Source organism: Periophthalmus magnuspinnatus, chromosome 2 (genome assembly GCF_009829125.3).
Source record: "Periophthalmus magnuspinnatus isolate fPerMag1 chromosome 2, fPerMag1.2.pri, whole genome shotgun sequence".
In the NCBI taxonomy this organism is placed as follows: Eukaryota; Metazoa; Chordata; class Actinopteri; order Gobiiformes; family Gobiidae; genus Periophthalmus; species Periophthalmus magnuspinnatus.
The window spans coordinates 15,935,622-15,958,893 of record NC_047127.1 but is presented as its reverse complement, the minus strand read 5'-3'; the positions used below and the strand labels follow the sequence as shown (position 1 = coordinate 15,958,893).

The 23,272-nt window shown below is 43.4% G+C and overlaps 2 protein-coding genes across 4 annotated transcripts in view; one reads left to right on the top strand and one right to left on the bottom strand.

Annotated features, from left to right (window-relative positions):
• cdk15 (cyclin-dependent kinase 15) overlaps positions 1-23,272 on the top strand; it is a 227,410-nt gene that overhangs the window by 45,167 nt on the left and 158,971 nt on the right. The gene's annotated exons all lie outside the window — the stretch shown is intronic.
• The window catches only part of ftcd (formimidoyltransferase cyclodeaminase), a 19,902-nt gene continuing 1,714 nt past the window's right edge, over positions 5,085-23,272 (bottom strand). The window contains exons 1-14 of one of the 2 annotated variants that reach the window (XM_033978706.2): positions 17,405-17,663; positions 16,679-16,862; positions 15,309-15,437; positions 15,124-15,212; positions 14,729-14,908; positions 13,989-14,126; positions 12,310-12,441; positions 11,531-11,592; positions 10,937-11,063; positions 10,331-10,492; positions 10,157-10,200; positions 9,006-9,144; positions 8,516-8,611; positions 5,085-8,006 (exon numbers count right to left, since the gene is read on the bottom strand). In XM_033978706.2, coding sequence (XP_033834597.2) covers positions 7,911-8,006; positions 8,516-8,611; positions 9,006-9,144; positions 10,157-10,200; positions 10,331-10,492; positions 10,937-11,063; positions 11,531-11,592; positions 12,310-12,441; positions 13,989-14,126; positions 14,729-14,908; positions 15,124-15,212; positions 15,309-15,437; positions 16,679-16,862; positions 17,405-17,458 — 1,632 coding nt within the window. In that variant the 5' untranslated portion in view covers positions 17,459-17,663 and the 3' untranslated portion in view covers positions 5,085-7,910. Of the gene's footprint in view, positions 8,007-8,515; positions 8,612-9,005; positions 9,145-10,156; positions 10,201-10,330; positions 10,493-10,936; positions 11,064-11,530; positions 11,593-12,309; positions 12,442-13,988; positions 14,127-14,728; positions 14,909-15,123; positions 15,213-15,308; positions 15,438-16,678; positions 16,863-17,404; positions 17,664-23,272 lie in introns of those variants that run through there. The other variant, XM_055226496.1, reaches the window with a different exon arrangement.

Genomic DNA, 23,272 nt, shown 5'->3' with positions numbered 1-23,272 from the left:
GACACAAGTGTCTCATTCTCAGTATATGGACAGGCCTCACGTGAAAGATTTCTCCAGAATTCACTATCACTGATTCATGATTGGCTACAGGTGCTGGGGTTTAGATAGTGACCAATGCTCCCTCTAAATTTCACCAGTCTGAGCAAACACATAAACTCCCTGAGCGGTCCCATGGACCACTGTGAGCAACATAAGACGTGCGCACTGTGGTCATGCTGCATCGCATCCATCCAAGTTAAATGGTTTATTAAAAGAATCAAATTACCGCATTTACATTTCTATTATAAGACTTTTAATTAAGTGCTTTAGCCCACTTATACAATGAAAATGACAAAAATCTAACTCATGACCTGTGTAGTATGTTAATGCTATTGGAAATATAAATATTTAAATTTTAACTATGGCAAAACATGAGCTTCCAACCAAACCAAGACAACTGTAAACTCCAATGTTGAAAACACACGTAACATTTTTATGATAAAGCTCTGACTTGTATTATGAGTATAAGCCAATGTGTGAAGCTTTTGCTTGATTTTCACAACTCATAAACTATGACCAATACACACTGAGAGGAATCTGTATCTGCACACCCAGCTGCTCTATTACTGTACATTTACATATCATATCAAAACACAATATATAATGTGTATTTGTATAGGGGGGCACAGATTGGCATTAGCTAATGCTAATGATGACACATAATACACATTTGACCCACAATTAAGTCAATAGCAGAATAAACCACGCTTACCGATCAGGAACTTCATCCAATCCATCAAAACATCAAGGTCCTTTACTCCTGAGTCCACCATGAGATCTTCACTCGGTTCCACGAACCGTTCTGGGTCCGAGATGCCTCTAGTTTAACATGTACAAACATCCACAGTGTCCTCGGTCGCGTACTTCCGTTGTTTTGTCCGTTTCGTCATATTTAAAACACAAAACTGCTGCAAAACAGTGCGTAAAATTACGCAATTACGCGGATCTTTGCCCGAGGGCGGGCCGTCGGAACGTTAAGGCGTTAAACAGCAATTAGCAGCATAGCGAGTCTTCACTCCACGTCGGCCAAAACTCTGGTAGCGGCACATGAGGAGCCTGTCAATGGCGTTGATAAACTGCGCAAATACGTATGTGAATCACATAATTGGCTGGAGCAGCTAGTCGCCGGTCACACTCACTGACTCACATTGAAAAATAGCGCAGCATGAATTGTTGTGTTGTTTATTTTATTTTCAATTCCGGTTCGATTTTTTTGTGCGCAGCGCAGACTTTGGCTGTGTCTCAATTCGCCCACCTGGCCTTAGAATCACCATTGGAAGGGCGGTTCGAAGGGCAGTGACGTGATTTCCGGCGCGACAAGGGCTGTCCCATTTCAACCCACCCTACTGAATGCGCCCGACAAACCTGCCCTTCCCTTTGCACCGTTTCCATGGAGATCGGACGTAACCGAAGCCTGCATCCGTGCACACTTCACGCACTTCTATATCCCGTCATGCACCGCGGCTACGCAAAAAAGAGAAGAAAATGGAGTCCGTTGCGCAATACACGTTCAAATGTTCGTACTGGTTTACCTCATCTACAACAGAGCGATATGAAACTGTTAAATCTGAATAAAGATCTGTACAGTGTGTTTGATGATTAAAAAGGAGTTACATGGAATAAAGGAATGTGGAGTTATTGCTAGACAATAAGAAGACATTATTATCATTAAAAATTATTACTGCAATAAGAATAATGTAAGAATGCTCGTTTCTATTGTAAGCGGCAAAGACCAAGAGACTGAAACGTAAAGTCAGAAGGGTTTAATGAGTTGCACACAGGTAATGTGAACAATGAAGCAACGGACTCTGAGGAAAGGACAGAAGAGAGTCCTGAGACGTGCACAAAATCTTCATGAGTTCCGATACATTCCATAGGTCTGCGCCCCTCGTGGGCACGTGTCATTTACCTTCGTGTTAGTAAATCAAGATACTAGCTTGATGTAGCACTGCACTGCTAGAAAATACCTTATAATAATCAGATGAAAAGAACTGGCACGGCATAGAAGGGAAACAGTGCCCTCTACTGTTATTAAAGTGGTGTAGCAACTGGCCAAAATACCAAACCATTAAACTGCAATATCCCACTATATGTACCACTAATCAGTGTTCTCTGGTTTATAGACTATGAATGTAGAAATTATATTTTTACCTCTGTCTCTGTTATTACGTTTTCACAAGGTATATTTTGTTTAAGTTATGAAGTAGCTACAATTGAGTAAAAAAATCACCTCGAACGTTATATTTGCCTATTGATATTCAATCTAAACAGAAAGAAACGGCTGTGACAACGACATCTTGACTTTTTTTCTATTAAATAATAAATCATTAAAATAACGTACGTAATGTACGTATCGTACGCTCAAAGACAGAGGTGGAAGTGCGGTCCGTGGTGTGGGCCTGTCCCACTTCAGCAAGATGGAGGCTACACTGAGGAGGGCAGATTCTCGACCGGAACCTTGAAACTACACTTTTGAAGAGTACTTCGTAAGGACCCTTGAAGGGTGCATTTGGCGAATTGGGACACAGCCTTTCTGTGCGCGGAGACCGTGACAGCAGTGCGCAATTGCGCATGCGCCCAGCTTGGAGGGAACAGTGGTAGTGACCATTCAGATCAGAGGTTTAAACCAACTAGACAGCGGCACTGAAACTGGCCACACAAATGAGAGGCTCATGAGAAGCTCATTCTGTTTCGTGGATGGATAATTAAGAACCAAAACACCGCATTATAGCTTAAATGACATCGCATCTAATGTTTTTGTGCTAAAGAATAAGTCAGCATCACGATAGTTATCAGTAGAAGTTACATTTCATTTGAACATGCTGAGCTCGTGTCTGGGGACACAGAGGTGTCATGTTTATGGAGTTTAAAGTTAAAGTTCCTTTAAATCCTAAATAACTGAAGTGTCAGTGTCATGTGCCCTGTCCACTGTTTTCTGTTTGTATTTCCCCAGATAAACCACTGCACCTCAGACTCCCCAGAGAAACCCAACAGCAGCAGTAAATGCTCAAACCGGACTTAAGTCACTACATTTGGCCCCTGCATCAGATACATGTAAAGTCTCTGTACCTGGATTTTTTATGTCTTAAAAACATGAAAAACAGAAGTTCATTTTAAACAGTTTGCAGTGTCCAAAGCTATTCCTCACTTGCCTTATGCATTCTGAGCATCCTAATTATTCACCACAATGAGTTTATAAACACTTTTCACAACTCTCAGAGGCCATCACTGCAACGCAAACAACAACTAGCATGCTATCGCGCACTTCAATAAAACTCTTAACAATCAGATGCAGACAGCACATACTGGACTCATTTTGACCTCAAGAGCTGCTTATACAACATATCAGCAACAGCAACCACCAGGATGAGTGTTAAAAAACAACTGAATCAGTTTAATGCCAGGCTGTGCAACATTCCAGTAAATCAAAAACATGTCCATGGTGACGAGCAGGTGACAATGGAACACTAAACAGGACTGAGCCTGACAGGCAATGTGAGATTTCCAAACTCAACATATTGGTCCTGTTTACAGATTCTCCTTTCATGGCATCAGTGTTTTGTGAAGTCAATCTTTAGGACACATTTGTTTCACATTTGAAAACATGGCTTTTGTGTAAAGTTAAAGAGGTTTAAATCCCAACTCAGAATCCTCAAAATACTTCACAAATATTTACAAACACTTTCTATAATTTCTCACCTCTTTGTCTTCTGTTTGCTCTCATCTCTCTTCGTTCTTGTCCTTCACGTTCCCCATGATCCACCCGGTCTGGTCTTCATTTGGCCCTGGTTTAGTCCTGGTCTGGTTTATTCTCGGTTTTGTCCTGGTTTAGTCCTGGTTTAGTTTAGACCTGGTGTGGTGTAGTCTTGGTTTAGTCCTAGTCTAGTCCTGTCTTGTCCTGGTCTAGTCCTGGTTTAATCCCGGTTTAGTCCTGTTTTAGTGCTGGTGTGGTTTAGTGCTGGTTTAGTCCTGGTTTAATCCTGGTTTAGTCCCGGTCTAGTCCCGGTTAGTCCTGGTCTAGTCCTGGTTTAGACCTGGTCTAATCCTGGTTTAATCCTGGTTTAGTCCTGGTTTAGTCCTGGTTTAATCCTGGTCTAGTCCTGTTTTAGTGCTGGTGTGGTTTAGTCCTGGTTTAGTCCTGGTCTAGTCCTGGTTTAATCCTGGTTTAGTCCCGGTCTAGTCCTGGTTTAGTTCTGGTCTAGTCCTGGTTTAGTCCTGGTCTAGTCCTGGTCTAGTTCTGGTCTAGTTCTGGTCTAGTCCTGTTTTAGTGCTCCTCCAGCCTCTCCTTGACACCCTCTGGTGGTGTAACCTGCACATAGCCTTTATTTATTCTTAGTTTATTTACGTTTCTTCAACTGTGTTTTTCTTTAGAGGTTATTAAACTTTTTTGGCCCACCTTCTTGTCCTCATGCTTTCCCTACTGTTCCACAGTATGTCATTAAACTAATTTTATTATCTTATTATTCAATTCTAGAGATAAAAACTAAACACAAAAATAACACTAAAACACGACCTTAAAAATAAGTGTTCTACTGTGAGCAGCGTGCCTTTCCACAAACTTGGCCCGGCACTTCATCATATGGAGATAGTCAAGTTAAATGCCTTATTGTAGAACATTCCAGGTGAAGCTATAACATCACCACAGAGACAAGGAGGTCTACATAATGCATCTTTAAAGCCAAAATGTACAAAGAATATTGTCTCCTGTCTGCTCTTCTGACTCTGCTCCTCTGACTCTGCTCCTCTGTCTCTGCTCCTCTGTCTCTGCTCCTCTGTCTCGGCTCCCCTGTCTCGGCTCCTGACTCTGCTCCTCTGTGTCTGCTCCTCTGTCTCTGCTCCTCTGTCTCTGCTCCTCTGTCTCTGCTCCTCTGTCTCTGCTCCTGTGACAAATTTTGAAACACATCTCCATGGTGATATCTGGTGGTCATGTTTGAGTACTACAGCCTCGAGTGGTATATTTTCCAGTAAAAGTTCACATTTGCATGTCTGTATACCACTGATGTGTTGTGTTTCTAGAATAATGTTCATATATTAATCAAAAGAAAGAAAGGGAAGTAGTCTGTTTATATTCTCCTGTTTTTGAAAACTGACAAATATACGCTGGACCAGGTACACTATCCAGACATGAAATGGCCTTCAGTTAGCGCTGCACAGTTAAACATCATCAACATCATTTCAAATGTGCACAAACATCTCCTGTACTTTAGATCTGTGCAAACATGCTCTGAAATGTCCCTGTGTGTGTGTCAGATGCCTTCCCAGAGTCTCCATGGGGTCTTTATACACAATCACAATGTTTGCTAGAAAAATAATACTTATCGTTGAACCTGCCTCTGTAGGACCACAACTCCGTGAGAACAGAGCTATAAACAGTCTATGGACACAGCCACAAACCTCTTAAAGATACAGTGTGGAACTTTCTGGAGGTGGCACGTCACCTGCATGATTCTATGGAAACAGAAAGTTAAAACCATACTTCAGAACAGTTTCCATAGAGACTGATGGATTAAAAATATATATTTAAGTTATATTATGTTATCTCACTGTTCATTTTAAAGGTACTGTAATGTAATGTTCACTCTTTATTATAATCATTATATTCAACTATGTAAACTATGTAATCTGCACTAATGTTTGTTCTTGAGTCTTGCAGAAAATGTCTTTTGAAAGTGCAGGATCCCACGGGAAGAAGGTCACTGTGAAACCCTAAAACAGAAACATCATGGGAGGATGTTTGTGCGAAGGGGAAGAATGACCTTCTGGAAATGCAAAAACAGAATATATTTCTCTGTGAATTTCGTCATATGTTTTTACACTGCTCGCAAAGTATATGCCCCCCCCCATCCCTTCAGAGTGGCAGTGTATGTGTATGTAACTAGGGTTTCCTAACTTTAATAAAAGAGGAGAAAAAACGGTCGGGGCCTTCAGAGAGGGTGCGAGGTGATTTGTAACTGAAGGTTTTTTGCCTCTCCGCTCTTTCTCCTCAATATTGAGACAAAATAATCTCTCTTGTCTTCTCTTCTCTTTTGAACTGTAATATAGCTTGTGAACCTATCAACTTGGTCCTTCGAGCCGGATTCCAATATACCGGAGGACTCCAGCGGATGTCGGAGACCCAGGTGAGACTGTGGCCACAGCATTCGAGACCTTTTCCAGGACTGGCTCTCTCGATATCTTTTGGAGTCTAAAGGTTGACGGATACCGAGGAAGAGAGAGACAAGACGAGTGAGTAGGTCTTGCTTTAAAAAACGGTGTGACTGGGGGTCATGCGCGTAGAGAAATCCTAATTATCCTAGGCTCCAATTAGGTACTAAAACCTACTAATACTAATAGTAGTAGTAGTACTAAGAGGGACGGATACGGAGTCCCGTTACCAAGTAAAATAGTGATATTTTACTGGCTGGTACAAAACCATGGCAAGAGGGACGGATGCGGAGTCCCGTTACCGAGTAAAATAGTGACATTTTACTGGCTGGTACAAAACCGTGGGAAGTAAATAAAAAAGCAAGGGTGTGTGAGAGAGAGGGTGCGAGGTGATTTGTAACTGAAGGTTTTTTGCCTCTCCGCTCTTTCTCCTCAATATTGAGACAAAATAATCTCTCTTGTCTTCTCTTCTCTTTTGAACTGTAATATAGAACCTATCAGAGACAGATGAGTTTTATGCCAAATAAGAGTCAGGTTTGTGGAGATGCAAGTCCGCTTACAGTCAGGACACAGGTTTCACTGCAATAAACACAACCAGAATGAAAAAAACAGGGTCTGGAGGACTAAAAAGGAGAGTGAGGTGAGAAGAGGGCGGAGTCTGGAGGACTAAAGGGGAGAGTGAGGGGGGAGGAAGAGGGGCATCTGGAGGACCTAAGGCGAGAGTGAGGGGGCAGAGGGGCGGGGTCTGGAGGTATAAGGCACAGTGTGATTGGTTTAACAGGTATCCACACTTCAAACTCTGCACCTACAGCCAGGGGTTTGTAATCAGACACACCTGACACAGTGGGTGTCGAGGGACGGCAACTGCTACAACAGGGTCCAGCTGGTGTCGGGAGGTCACTGGTTTGATTCCTGCTCTCCCCCACAGACACAGAGGAACTCACCTGGGTCTGATCCAGGATTCGGCTCAGACCAGGCTGTCTAAAAGAAACACATTTTACACACCAAAGTTTAAAATGTCCCGGTGGCTCCGGAGGTAGAGCACTCAGATGGAACAGTCTGAGGGCACATGGATTGCCAGTTTGATTCCTTCTCGACATCTTGTCATCAGTGGATGAGATCATATCTAATTAGAACTTCAGAAAACTAACTTTCTATGTTCTCAAGAATATGAGCACCAAGTGAGGTCCTGGCTTTGAACCAACAACGTCAGATCAAGAGGGGTCCTTTCATCCATTCATCTTGTGTCATATACCGCAAGTTTTACCTGGACTCTGGTCTTGGTCTGGTCTTGGTCCGGTTTTGGTCTTGATCTGGTCTTGGTATTGGTCCGGTTTGGGTCTGGTCTTGTTCCAGTCTTAGTCTGAACGAATCTCACAAGACAAAAACATCCAAAATGACTCAAACATTCACATTTGATTTGAAAACGAGATTTACTCTGGACCCAACATCACAGTTTTACACCAGAACAGATGGAGTAGTGTTGCTCAGAGGCACAGAGGCACGCTGATGCTGTAGTTTGATCCTCAGTGCTGTGGGGCTGAGGTGCGTGGCTCAGAGGCACAGAGGCACGCTGTTGCTATAGTTTGATCCTCAGTGTTGTGGGGCGGAGGTGCAGGGCTCATAGGCACAGAGGCATGCTGATGCTGTAGTTTGTTCATCAGTGTTGTGGCGCTGGGTTGCATGGCTCAGAAGCATAGAGGTACGCTGCTGCTGTAGTTTGATCCTCAGTGTTGCGCGGCTGTGCGTTGCTCGCAGGCACAAAGGCAGGCGGCAGCGTTGTCCTGGGCCTCCTGCAGCAGAGCTCGGGCTTCACACTCCATCTGGAACACCAAAGCACTCTTACATTTACAGTTTGTACTTTTGTATTTTGTACTTTTCTTCACAAATTGCCACTTAACTCATAAAAAAACATAAATATGCTGAGACAACACAAACCCACAATAACAAAAACATGAAAACACCTCATCGGTTCAAATGTCTTCGTACTTTCCAATAGGACAGTAGTACTCTGTGTGGGTTATGTTGTTAGTACTTTTCCTATAGGACAGTAGTACTCTGTGAGGGTTATGTTATTAGTACTTTTCCTATAGGACAGAAGTACTCTGTGTGGGTTATGCTGTTGTATACTTTTCTATAGGACAGTAGTATTTGAGTATCTGACCCTGTGTAAACGTTTAAAAGTACAGGTCACACGTTAACATATATAGATCAGTATCTGTAGTACTCTGTGTGGTTTGGTGATGTTTGTAGTAGTTTATTCCCTATAAGACTGTAGTGTTAGTATACTGTTTGTATAGTAGTAGTATATAGTAGTATTTGCGTATCTGACCTTGTCTCTAAACTCCTGATCCTTTATCTCCTTCAGGTTGATAATGACGTTAAAATAAGCCCCAAACACGGCTGTCTCCAGAGCTTTGGCTGCCACCTCAAACAAAAACAGCAGGTTTTTTAAATGGCAAAAAGTGGAATTAAAGAGCAGCAGCGATGTCTAAGGGAAGTACTGCACTACATCCTGTAAATGGACAAAACTAAATCTGATAGAATAGATTTTTGTACAACACATTTCAAATAAAAGTTAATCACAAAAATCTTTCTTTCTTCTTTATTCCAAATACAGTCAAACCTCTGGACAATCGAAGCGTGAAAATTACACAAAGACCCAAGGAACAAAAGGTTTAATACTGTCAAATATAATAATAATAATAATGAGCATGTGTTTAGGTCACATGACTCTAACCTGAGCGTCTGATTGGCTTGTGTGTGTCTGTGCATCTGATTGGTTCATGTGTGTATGTGTGTGTTAGTCAGATGACTCTAACCTGGATGTCTGATTGGCAGGCGATGTTCCCGTGCACACACAGCTCCTTCAAATGAGTCCAGAGTCCAGAGACTTTCTGAGCCAAAGACAGAGGGACTTTAACAGCCTCCTGTAGACCACGCTGCATCTGATCCTCTCTCCTGTAAGAGACCCAAGACCAGAAACCAGGTTTAGACAAGAGACCAGGTTGAGGCCCGGTTTAGACCAGGTTTAGACCAGGTTTAGACCAGGTTTAGACTGAGTTTAGTGAAAAGTCAGAGAGACTATAACCTGTAGACCAGTGGCAATACGCGCGCGTAATTTTACGCGCGGATCTTTATATCCAGTCTCGTGTTTTTACGCGGAGAAGTGACGGAACAGATTTCACTTTCCTGCAGCAGATTGGACATGGAGGCTCTAACTTCCTTTAAGGACATAATTTCTTGACTGGATTATATTCTCTGGACCTTTACGGAACGAATGAGACCAACTTTGTGTGAATATGTTGATGTTTGACAGAACCAGAGTGCTCAATGGTAAGTGAAGTCCAAATCCACATTTCTGACTTCTCTGTAAAAACGGCTTTCCTGTCAGCACTGTGGTGATTCGAGGTGTAAATGGTTTACATATTCAGAAAGATGAATGCCGTAGCTTTCATTTGATGTGTAGATTGTTTGTGTGGGTGACGCAGAAATACACGTACATTGCTGTAAAGTTGTAACGTGTAACGCGGGCGGGCCGTCGGAACGCTAAGTGGTTAAGTTGTCGGCGCTCAAGTGACGGAAATGTAACCGAGAGAATCCGATCATTTTTCAAAATAAACGATTTTTCAAAATAAACGATTTTTCAGACTCAGATAATAAATACAACAGAAATAATTGATTATTTCTTGGACGGCCGGTGGCCCGGTACCAATTGATCCACGAACCGGTACCGGTCCAAGGCCCGGTGGTTGGGGACCACTGCTGTAGACCACAGTGCATCTTCTCTCCTATAAGAGACCAGGTTTAGACCAGAGACCAATTAAGACCAAGATTAATCCTGGTTTAGTCCTGGTTTAGTCCTGGTTCAGTCTTGGTTTAATCCTGGTTCCATCCTGGTTCAGTCCTGCTTCAGACTTGGTTTAGTCCTACCTTAGTCCTGGTTCAGTCCTGGTTTAGTCCTTAGTCTCACCTGGCTCTCTCCTCCTCTGTGCTTTTGGGCATCTTCAGTGCGGCCTGTCACAAAAATTACAATTTTAAATCTTGAAATTCTGATGTAAATAATACGATAGTTTTATTAAGACTAGTAGTACTTTTATTTTCCTAGTAGTAGCTGTAGTAGTAGAAGTGGTAGCAGTAGCTTTACCATGTACTGATTGAAGGCGTTGGCGTCCTCATCCACCATCTTGGTGAGGTCAATCATGGCTCTGTGAAATGGACCAATCAGACGCCGCATCAGAGCATCCAGCCCCTCGAACTGTCTCCTCCCATAAGTCATGTGACCCACCATACTGCCCAGTGCTGCCCCCTACAGGAGAGACACAGGTACAAAATTCAACTTTCAGAACACAAACCAAACATATGAGAGTTTCACATTTCAATAACCAGTTTAAGATCAAAGTATGCCACCTTTTCAGTCCTAAAGCAAAAGAATAACACTTTAAGTCCATCACATGTCCTGTTCATTTTGTGAAAAAACTAAACTCTGTAATCAGCTTTTCTTTTGCTGTGTATCTGTTCATTATTATTATTTGAACTAACTCAGATGTAAAAATTGTAATCTGAATATATAAAAGTGAAGGGCTCTACCATGTGGACACACAGAGTATGTATACTGTAGCTGATAAAAAAATATATTAAAGTCATTCCCCTGTCCCTGTGTCAGATGCCCCATCCTCCTGTATCCCTGTGTGTCAGATGTCCTCCCTGTGTGCCATATGCCCTCCCTGTGTGCCATTTGCCCTCCCATTACCATAGCGGCGATGGCAGCAGACACCGAGCCTCCACCAGGGGCAGCAGTTCGTGCTCCCACTCTGAGCACAAAGTCCCATAGAGGAAGAGAGGATAGCCCTGCAGCATCATGGGAACTCACCATGTACCTAGGATAAGACAATAAACATAATAATGAAGCCATGTACCTGCAGGTGACCAAGCCCGCTGAACTTAGACGAATAAATGTTTAATATACAAGTCAGTTTAATAGGCTACATCACTACTCACAGTACTACTACTAGTACTACTATAACTATAACTATGACAACCAAATCCAGAGAAATTCACTCAACCATCTGAGAACCGAGGACTTGTTCAGTCCTTAATTAGGCCCTGGCTTAGTCCTGGTTTAGTCCTTGATTAATCACTGGTTTAGTCCTGCAGAATAAGGCCCAGTGGAGACACAGGAAGGGCATCTGGCACGCAGGGACGTTTCAGAACATACTTGTTTCAGGGTAAGCAGTTTCTATGTAGAATAAGACAGTAGAGAATGATGGTACTTCAAAAACTGCAGCCTTTGGGATACTAATACTAAAACTAATACTAATACTACTGCTACTCCTCCTGTACTGACTCTATGATCCTCTCTTTGGGGTTGAAGGGTCCGAGTGAGTCCAGGCCCAGTTTACTGATCACCTACAAAACAAAACACATGAAATCATCACATGAGACACCATAATAATGATTTCAGTCTGTCTGTATCATAATTAGCGATGGGGCTGGGTATCATTAACTAGTTGCCCATATGACATCTATCTCGAAAAGTGCACTTTTGATTTAATACAGTTTGATACAATATATTTCAAATCGATTTGATAAGGTTCAGTAAAAAATAAAGTCTTCCGGCTCTTTACTTAATGATTAAACTCATTCTCACAAAAAACAAAAGGTTTAATGGTAGATTTATGTTCAATTTATTGAAGATGAATGAACATGAAGTGTTTTGTTTAGTACATGCACTAGAAGAATACAGCTAACACTGGACACTGCTTATATTCATCCTCAGGTTATACAGCTCATCATGAAGTTGTACAAAGGGGCATGTGCAGTTTAAAGCAAAAGGTCTAGAGCAGGGGTGTCAAACTCAATTTCACCGAGGGCCACATCAGCAAAATGGTTTGTCTCAAATTTACAAAGATATAAAAAAAAATGTCGGTGTAACTGCGTAACTCCTGATAAACTGACATTTTAAGACAGTCATACATTTAAATTTACCTTGTCACGGGCCGTATAAAATGACATGGTGGGCCGCATTTGGCCCCCCGAGCCTTGAGTTTGACACATGTGGTCTAGAGAAATAAACATGTACTGTGAAAGTTGTAGTGAGTAGAATCATATAAATGTGTTTCTGACCAGTCGGACTTTGTGCTCCTCTTCAATCACAAAGAGTTCATCACGTTTGATGTAGAATTCTGCAGTGTCCAACACGGCCTGTAGGGGGACCAGGCCCACCATCTGAGAGCCCACCACTGGCAACTTCAACTCCTACAAAAAAGTACTATTATTACAAATACTACTACTACTACTGCAATACCACAGGACTATTGGTAACTTCAAATCCTACGAAAAAGTACTATTACTACAAATATTACAGATACTGCTACTACTACTACTGCAATGCCACATGACATCCACTGACATCAACTCTAACGAAAAAGTACTATTACCACAAATACCACTGCTACTACTACTACTATAATACTTCACTACATATAGGGAAAGACCATATAGTACCATCGACAACTTCAGCTCCTACAAAACAAGTCCTCTTGTACAGGTGCAGTAGTACTTGTAAATGACTGGTTTTATTTATATTAGTTTTGTTTGCGGTTTTTGGAACTATTATGGTTTATGCTTTTGTCATAGCAGCCCCCTAAACCTGCCCTGCAGCCGCAGTGAAGATCAGGGTGGTCTTGGTTTTGTATGTTTGTGATGCGCTTGGAGGCTTTTGTAAACGGATATGCTGAGATCCAGAATGTGTCTTCCATGTTTACTAACCAACACAGAGATTCCACCCCAGAGAGGATGAAAGTGAGAGGATGTGAATGGATCAGGGTAGAACTGACCTTCAACATCTGGGTCACAGGTGACGAAGACATTGAGTAACAACCACTGAAGTTACCAATGAATGTCATGATGCCTGCAATTCCTGTGTTCTCTTCCCCTACCTGTCTGTCCGGAGCTGGGCGGAGTTCCTGACTCCTCCTGCACGCACCTGGAGCGCATCAGCGCAATTACCCGCACCTGCTGCCGAGTATATGAGTGCTCGGCAGAAGACACTCAGAGCCAGACTGTCCGCGTGTCAATGTGAATGCTCCAGTCTAGTTTTTGTACTTTGTTACCTGTCCGCCTGTTTGCTCATGGGAGTTTTTGCCACTTTCCAGATTCCTGCTCTTGCTCGTTCCCGTTCCTGCCTCTGCGCTCCAGCTCCGGTACAGTCGACCCTCTGCTTGCCTCGTGGCCCTGTCTTGGCCTCCGGCTTGCTTCCCGTCTCCTGCTCTGGCTCCCGCTCTCTGGATCACTCCTGCTCCGGTCCTGTCCCTGGTCTCGTCGTGCTCCGGTCCTGGCAGTCTCCGCTCCCACTCCGGTCCTGGTTTTCCTGCTCCTGCCCCCACGCCCGTCTGGTCTGCCTCCCACTACCCACGTCCCGTGTATGATAAATGAACTGTCTTTTGCACGAATTGTAAATAAACACTGTCAACTTGCCCCGAGTCTGCACTCCTTGGTCCGCACCTGCACTAGCCATTACGACAGTGAAGCAGCACAGATATGAGATCAGAAGGTTTGGAGAGACAAAAAGTACAGTCAAAGAAAGTAAAAATGTGTAAAAGATACTTCATGGTCTCTCTGAGCTCGTTCACAGGAAACGTCCTCAATAAAAAAGTGAATCATCAAGGTACGAGAACATCTACTCACACTTCTTCATAAACTGCAGTAGTGGTAGTATTAGCAGTACTCACTGTTGCTTTACTGCACAATTCTTCATAAACTGCAGTAGTAGAAGCACTAGTGGTAGGGTTAGTAGTACTCACCCTAGCTGTACTGCACACTTCTTCAAAAACTCTGTGGACTGGAGTTTCCTCAAAGTCCAGGATGTTGGTGGAGACCTGAGCCAAGTTTGACTCATCCAGATACCATCCCATCCCCTGGACCTTCTTCAACAGACCGGGCTAAAAGTACAAGAAATACACAAGTACTTCAAATACTACCGCACTACACAAAGTATACAAAAATCAACCCTGCTGAACTACAGCTACTTTATCCTTTTAAAATGCCTTTGGTTCTATCATCATCCTGCTCATAACAGTTATTTCTTCATGTAACCTCCACTGAAACAGAGCGAAGGGTCATGTTCTATGTAGATCTGTCTGCTTCCTAGACAAAAGATGGAAATGAGGATGTTTGCTATAATCAGAGATATCTACACTGCAATTATAGCTTTTCATTAATATGCACTGACCCTAACAAATAAAACAAAAAGAAATACATTTAAGCCTACTACAACCTAGTACAGTCCAGTAGTCTACTACAGCCTACAAGAGCCTATTAGTTTACTGCAGTCTATTATAGTCTACTACAGACTATTACAGCCTCCTACAGACTACTATAGTCTACTACAGCCTACAATAATCAACTACAGCCTACTACAGTCTACTACAGCCTACTATAGTCTACTACAGCCTACTACAGTCTACTAAAGCCTACTACAGTCTACTACAGCTTACTACAGTCTACTACAGCCTACTGCTACCTGGCCTGGTCTCAGTCTTACCTGGTTCTGTCCTCTCCCCTGCTCCCTGATGTCCAGAGCGATGCGATGAGCCTGCTCTTTGGTGCTCAGGAGGTTCACGTTGAAGGCGATAAGGAACTTTCGAGCTCCAGTGACAGTGGCCCCCCAGGATGGAACAAACAAGGCAGGGCCAAAGTCAGGGGCCCATTCAGAGCGCTGCAGCTGCAGACAGAAGATCAATCAGGAAGGAGGAAGGAGACAAGAACCAATCAGAGAGAAGGAATAAAAAGAGGGGGGACAAAGGTGTGCTTCTGTTCCTCTAAACCCATCAAACTAAAAATGGCAGGTGCACTCAGGTGAGTCCAGTTGATAGGGTTCAGGGGTGACACTGGGGTCTGAAAGAGTTACACTGGGGTCAAATGGGTCAGACTTCAGACCTTCTGGGGCAGACCCTCGTACTCTCCGGCTCTAACTGAAGGTAGACTTCTCCTGGACTCACAGCGTGCTGCAGCTCCATACAGGTACACTGCAGTAACACACATACTCTGGTTTAGTTCTGGTCCTATATTTAGACCTGTTATAGTCCTTATTCAGTCCTGGTTTAGTCCTGTTTAGTACTTACCTGGGACCTGCAGAGTTTCTGCCAGCTTTTGTCCAAACTCCTCTGCACACTTCACACAGTCCTCCATAGAGACATTTTGCACAGGGACAAAGGGACAAACGTCCATCGCCCCAAGACGAGGGTGCTCCCCTAAAGCCCAAGAAACAAAAAAAAAGCCCAAGAAAAGAAACAAGACCAGGGTTAGACCAGAGACCAGAAACAAGACCAGGGAAAACCAGAGACGAAAAACAAGACCAGGGTAAGATCAGAGACCAAAAACAAGACCAGGGTAAGATCAGAGACCAGAGAAAAGACCAGGGTAAGACCAGAGACCAAAAATAAGACCAGGGTAAGACCAGAGACCAAAAATAAGACCAGGGTAAGACCAGAGACCAAAAATAAGACCAGGGTAAGACCAGAGACAAAAATAAGACCAGGGTAAGATCAGAGACCAGAGACGAGACGAGGGTAGGACCAGAGACCAGAAACAAGACCAGGGTAAGACCAGAGATCAGAGAGACCAGAGAGAATCATCTGCACCACAATATACCAGTACTGTCTAATGGCCCAGTTCTGGTCCCAATCTGTTTTAGACCCCACCTTGATGCTGGCTCATGTTTCTGAGTCCTGTTCAGTCCTGGTTCTGACCTAGCCCTGGTTCAGTCCTGGTTCAGTCCTGGTCTAGTCCTGGTCTAGTTCTGGTTTAGTCCTGGCCTAGTCCTGGCCTAGTCCTGGCCTAGTCCTGGTCTAGTCCTGGTCTAGTCCTGGTCTAGTCCTGGTCTAATCTTGGTCTAGTCCTGGTCTAGTCCTGCTTTAGTCCTGGCCTAGTCCTGGCCTAGTCCTGGTCTAGTCTTGGTCTCGTCCTGGTCTAATCTTGGTCTAGTCCTTGTCTATTCTTGGTTTAGTCCTGCTTTAGTCCTGGCCTAGTTCTGGTCTAGTCTTGGTCTAGTCCTGGCCTAGTCCTGGCCTAGTCCTGGTCTAGTCCTGGCCTAGTCCTGGTCTAGTCCTGGTCTAGTCCTGGTCTAGTCTTGGTCTAGTCCTGGTCTAGTCTTGGACTAGTCCTGGTCTAGTCCTGGTCTAGTCCTGCTTTAGTCCTGGCCTAGTTCTGGTCTAGTCTTGGTCTAGTCCTGGCCTAGTCCTGGCCTAGTCCTGGTCTAGTCCTGGTCTAGTCCTGGTCTAGTCCTGGTCTAATCTTGGTCTAGTCCTGGTCTAGTCCTGCTTTAGTCCTGGCCTAGTCCTGGTCTAGTCTTGGTCTCGTCCTGGTCTAATCTTGGTCTAGTCCTTGTCTATTCTTGGTCTAGTCCTGGTCTAGTCCTGGTCTAGTCCCGGTCTAGTCCTCGTTTAGTCCTGATTTAGTCCTGGTCTTGTCCTTGTCAAGTCCTGCTCCAGACCATTGTGCGTTGCCATGTTGATGCGTTGGAAGGCGGTCTTAGCGGCATTCAGGGCTCCGGTCACGACAGCCTCAGGACTCCCCACAAACGTGAAGACCGTTCGGTTTGTGGAGACCCCAGGGTCCACATCCAGAAGAGACACACCTGGAGTCTGAGAGATGGAGAGAGCGATGGCATCTATCACCTGAGGGAGGGAGAAAATAGAGGGATGAGAGGAGGAGGAGAGAGAGAAGAGAAGGATGAGAAAAGGAGAGAGAGGGAGAGTAGAGGGAGAGAAGAGAGGGAGAGGAGTGACGGAGGAGGACCATGTCCGAACCAGGACTTTGTTTCTTGTTGGTTTTGTCTTTTTTGTGGAGAGCTTCATCTTTTCTTCTGTAAATGTTCCCTCAGAGGTCAAAGGTCAGACAGACCATGGGGTTAAAGATTTACCCCAAAAATACAGCCAAAGTCCAGAGTCCAGAGAATATTTACCACAGAGACAGGAGCAGACAGGAGCAGACAGGAGCAGAGCCAGAGGAGCAGAACCAGAGGAGCAGATATGAGCAAACAGGAGCATACAGGGGCAGACAGGAACAGACAGGAGCAGACAGGAGCAGAAGCAAAGGAACAGAGCCAGAGGAGCAGAACCAGAGGAGCAGAGCCAAAATAGCAGAACCAGAGGAGCAGACAGGAGCTAACAGGAACAGAGCCAGAGAAGCAAAAGTTGAATTAAATAAATAAACTCACGTCTTTGTTTCTTCCCTCAGAGAAGTTTGGCACACATTCCACCAGACGAGCCATGTCCAGTTTTGGTTCAGTTCTGGTTCAGTTCTGGTTCAGTTCTGGTTCAGTCCTGGTTCAGTCCTGGTTCAGTCCTGGTTCAGTCCTGGTTTAGTCCTGGTTTAGTCCTGGTTTAGTCCTGGTTCAGTCCTGGTTCAGTCCTGGTTCAGTCCTGGCTCAGACACTGCTTTATTCCCTGCTTTAGTCTAGCTTCAGTTTTGGTTCTGGGCCTATAGTTTTTCAGTGGATAAATCTGTGCCAAACTCATGAATGATTCACATGAGCCACATGACCACTCTGGTCCTTTCACAGAGTAGCATACAGACACCCCTCCCTCTTTTACCAATCAGAAGGTAAAGGGTTTGTCATCAAGTTTCATTTAGAAGGGAGAGCACACTTTAAAGTTTAATAATACAGATTTATACCTGGTTTAGACCTGGTTTAGACTCGGTTTAGATCTAGTTTAGACCCGGTTTAGATTTGTGTTAGACTTCGTCTAGATCTAGTTTAGTCCTGGTTTAGACCGGGTTTAGGTCTAGTTTAGACCTTGTTTATATTTGATTTAGACCTAGTTTAAACTCGGTTTACATCTAGTTTAGACCTCGTTTAAACTTAGTTTAGACCTGGTTTAGTCCTGATTTAGTCCTAGTTTAGACCTGGGTTATATTTGTTTTAGACTTCGTTTAGACCTGGTTTAGTCCTGGTTTAGACTGGGTTTAGGTCTAGTTTAGACCTGGGTTAGACCTGGTTTAGTCCTGAGTCATAGATCTGTTTAACGTGACTACCTCATAGCAGTATGAGGCCGTTTATTAAGCTGTCTGAACAGACATAAAGATTACATCATTACTGAGAGTTCTGGGTTGATGCAGAAAACAGTGCTCTGATTGAACTTTGACTTTTTTCTGATAAAATAAATGACGTTTTTGGAGATGAAAGGTTTCTTGCAGACAGCAGGTCAAAGGCCAGAGGTGACTGAACCCCACACAAACAGGACAGGGAGTTCAGTCTGAGTCCAGTTCTGAGCTGGTCACACATTAACTATGATCAGATATGTCAGATATGTTCTGTATTTTCATGTGGACACAACAGAGGCTGACCTGTGCCACAGCATCTGTCCACCAGGGGGCGCTCTCTCTCTCTATTATTTATCTAGAAATTATTTGTGAGTGAAATCCATAGGAAACTGTGAAACTTTATTTCACTGTAGAAAGAGCACATCTAACAGGTTTAATGTTTGTCTAACTCTGACTTGGTTTGGTGGATAGTGCCTGTGCTAAATATATAAAATATATTTTACATCAATTAAGTGACAGTTGGTGGGAAAAAGTACAAAGATACAGGAAGTAGCTCTGAGCTGTAAAACATAATCTCTCTGCCTATGTCATCAACACATAAAACTTCTTCTAAAATACAGAGACAATTTATGCACAAGGAAGACATTTTTCTGACACTTTAAACCTTCATTAACTAAATAAAGGTGTTGTCAATTATTTTTATTACTCTGGTCAGAAGTTTTGGCCCTTGTTTACTTTATGGTCGCTAGGTAACAGTTATAGAACAGATGTGACATTCCCTCTATGAATGCAACATCTGCTGCCCGTGTCCAACCAGGAACTAACATTGTAAACTTTATAGACATTTTAAATACTAGAAAACAATATAGGCACATATTTAGTAAAATCTTAAATATACCTCTGCCTCCGTGTTTTAGTGAAATCATCTAACCAGCCATATGTGCTTTAAATGCTTTTTAATGTGGTTCAGTCCTGGCTTAGTCCTGGCTCAGTCCTGGCTCAGTCCTGGCTCAGTCCTGGCTCAGTCCTGGGTCAGTCCTGGGTCAGTCCTGGGTCAGTCCTGGGTCAGTCCCTGGCTCAGTCCTGGTTCAATCCCAGTTCAGTCCCAGTTCTTTCTCTTTCTATAAGTGCGAGTTCCATCTGTTGTGTTTATGGAGCTCATTAGATTTTACGAGTCCTTAAACGTGTTTGGACCAGGTCTGGTCCTGGTTTAGTCCAGACTGAACCGGGACTTCAGAGGGACTATAATAACACTGTACATTTGTGTGTTTCATAAACACCTGTTATGGACCTGACAGTGAAGTCTGAACACGTGTGTCAAACTGAAGAGCACAGCACAGCACAGTATAGAGAGTGGTCAGTACGGGTCTGCCAAAATATCAAAATATTAATATATTGCATTGTTTAATGGGACGATACAGTATCGATATATTGCCGAGAGTATTTTTTGTATGTTTTACCAAATGTGACAGAGCTGCAATTGTGTAGCTTGTTTAGAGGAACAAAACTCGTTTATTCAACACATTCGACATATTCACCTCTACGTATGCAACATCTGCTGCCCGTGTCCAACCAGGCACGACTGAACAAGGACTAAACCAGGACAAAACCAGGACAAAACCAGGACTGAATCAGGGTTGAACCAGGACTAAACCAGGACTAAACCAGGTATAAACTTGGACAGAACCAGGGCTAAACCAGGACTGAACCAGGACTTGCAATATAAGCAGTTTGTTTTGATATCAATACTTTTGTACAGCTCACGTCCACAGCCAACCTTCTGTCAGAAAGAGACTGGACAGCTGGAGCAGGAGCAGCATGAGTCTGGCTATACTGATGTGAGTGAAGTTACACTGAAGGAGTTAACTCCAGAGTGTGGGACAGTTCTATAATGTCCCGTCTCACTGAGCCTTCTGTTCCGGCGATTACACTTCACTTCAGTTTAGACTTTTATTTTCTTGTTTAATGGAGTTTAATATGCCTTTAAAATGCTTTAGTGTGGTCTGAACAACTCTGTGTGATCTTCCTCCTCACTCTGACACCTCCTCTGACCCTTTCTGCTCCTTCAACCCTGGTCATGCTCCTTTGACCTTCTGCATCCTCTGCTCCTATGCCCCTTTCCTCTGCTCATCTGCCCCTCTCCTCTGCTCATTAGGTCTTTAAATAGAATAATAATTGGAGTGTTTTCACAGGGCCTGGGAGTCCTGGGGGGTCCAGACCGATCTCAGTTCTGGTTCCGATCCCGGTCCAGTCCTGGTGGTCTTATGTAATGTGCAGATGTGAAGCAGATGTGGAGGATGACATCACTCTAGTGAATTCAGGGGTTTCCCAAAGACACCCCCCCTCCCCAAAACCAGACTCCCCAAAACCAAGACCGGGTCTAAACCAGGACTAGACCAGGTTTACACTGGGACTAAACTGGGATAAAAATCATGCACTAAACCACGTCAAAACCAAGACTAACCCATATGCCCTCCCTAACACCAGTGTAGAGCATAGAAGAGAGATTATTCATCCTCTCCTCAAACTCAGAGATGATCAGACACAGTGACAGGATGCACAGGATCACAGCAGGAATCTAACCATCAGCCCTCTGGAAGATCTGCACTGCATGAGCCTTTAGCAGCAAAACAACCGCAGAACTTTGTTACTTAGCTATTTAACCTTTTGCAATTTTATGGTAGTTGTACCATAGCAGTAGTATCCATATTAATAGTAGTTGTAGCAGTAATAGTATCAGCAGCAGTAGTAGTACTCGTAGTATCAGCAGTAGCAGTAGTTTCCAGTCCATTAGAATAACCAACACAGTCTATGTGACATGTTTAAATGACATAATAAAACAGAGTCTGAACACTGCAGTAACATGAGACTCAACATGAGACTCAGCACTGCGTTGGTCCATTCACATGAACACACACGCACACACGCATACACGCATATAATACACACACACATAACACACATAGCACAGGCACACGCATGCATATAACACACACATATACACGCATATAACAGTCATGTAACACACATACACATATAAAACGCACACATTTAACACTCATATACACTACTCTGAGGAGTAAAGACAGATGTGCTGTTCAGAACAAGACTGGAGCTGAGCCACAGACATGAATGAATGAACAGAGAGAGAGAGGAGAGGAGGGACAGAGGGGGAGAGAGGAAGGAGAGAGGGGAAGAGGGAAGGGGAGGGAGAGAGGAGGAGAGCGAGAGGAAGAGAGGGAAAGAAGGGTAGGGTAAGAGGATAGAGGAGAGAAGGAGGGAGAGAGAACAAAGAGAGAGAAAAGGGCAGTCCGCCAAAAACTTAGGACATGTTCTCAAAACATGCTCAAAAATACAAAACTAACACAGAGAAAGGGAAGACGGTGGGGGAAGGGCATCAGACCTAAACACGTGAATGATCCGTGTGCTGTGCAGTTTTGAAATATTAGAAACCATAGAAATGGCAAAGGAGAACAAGGACTAAACAAGAACACATCTAAAACATGCCAAGCACATGTAAAACTGAAGCTGACATGTGACACTGAACATGGACCTGTCATGGTAAGAGTTTGAGACACTGAACATGGACATGTCATGTTAAGAGTCTGAGATGCTGAACACAGACATGTCGTGTTAAAGTCCGAGACACTGAAGTTCAAATCGATTTGTTTGGGAGAAAATCTATCTAAATGTGAGAAGGGCTGCTCAGTGCAGTGACAGGGAGCAGTGTAGCACAGGGCCATGCAGCTTTGTAATCTGTGAATTCAATGTTGGGGCTGCACGTTTAATGTGACAGTTTATTTGACCACATCCATAAAAGCCTTCACCAATAACCAATGGGTTAAATATGATCAGTCATTACAATCTTTTCAGTTTCTGTAGTTTGCAGAACATTTTTAATGGAGAGGGGGGAAAAAATCCAATTTGAAAATCAAAGTTTTAGAAAAAAAATCTAAATTTTATTTTCAGGCAAAATGGCCCAGCCCTAAAAGTAACATTATGAGACATTCATCTGTGTCTTATTTGCACGGCTTGTCCTGTTTTAGGAGAGCAGGTGAGCGACAGAATAGGGAGTGAAGGAGGACAGACTGCTTATATAAATCACATCTATGATCATATTCTTTACACAGTCTCAAAGTGAAGGAGCAGAGGACCAATCAAACTAAAACATGTGACCCCAGAGTCTGCTCCATCAGACACAACAATCCCCCCCCCCCCCCACACACACACACATATGTATGAAGGGAGGAGCACATCAAGTACTGTAGACATCTCCAGTGCCAGAAGAATAAAAAGGATCATGTCCTAACGATACAAACAACCTAAAGCAGGACTAAAGCGGGAATAAAGAAGAACTAAACCAGGAATAACTCAGGATTGAACCAGGATTAAAGTAGGACTAATCCAGAGCTAAAGCAGGACTAAACCAGGAACCAAAACTAAAGTAGAACTAAACATGTACCTGAACCACTCAAAGTAGATGTACTTTGACAGTGGAGACAATACAGACCTTACCATGGACCAGGACTTTCTCAGACTTGGTTCAGGCCTGGTTCTGTACTTTTTCTCTTTGGGTTCATAGCTGGAGTACCAGAAGAAGATTTAGATCAAAACCAGCTGTGACTCCTACAACAAACACAATAAAGAAATATAATTAAATATAATATAGTTTAGTTCTGGTTGGGTCCTGGTTGAATCTTGGTTCAAAACATGTTTAATCCTGGTCCAGTTCCAGTTTAGACCTGGTTCAGACCAGGCATATAACTGGTTTAGACTTATGATGATGTGTCTCATTACTGTCATGTATCTGAACCCGAACGGTAAAAGCCTGATCTCCATCTGTCCCTACTTTATTTAAACTCAGGCTCTTTATAATGGACTCCACATGGCCCTGGTCCCAGTCCTGGTTCACTCCTAGCTCAGTCCTGCTTTAGTTCTAGTCCCTTTTAAATGTAATGATATTAGTTTAGCTTTAGTCCTCTTTAAAAGTAATAAACATCTTATATTATTCATTAACATGTATAAATATGCACAAAACAGT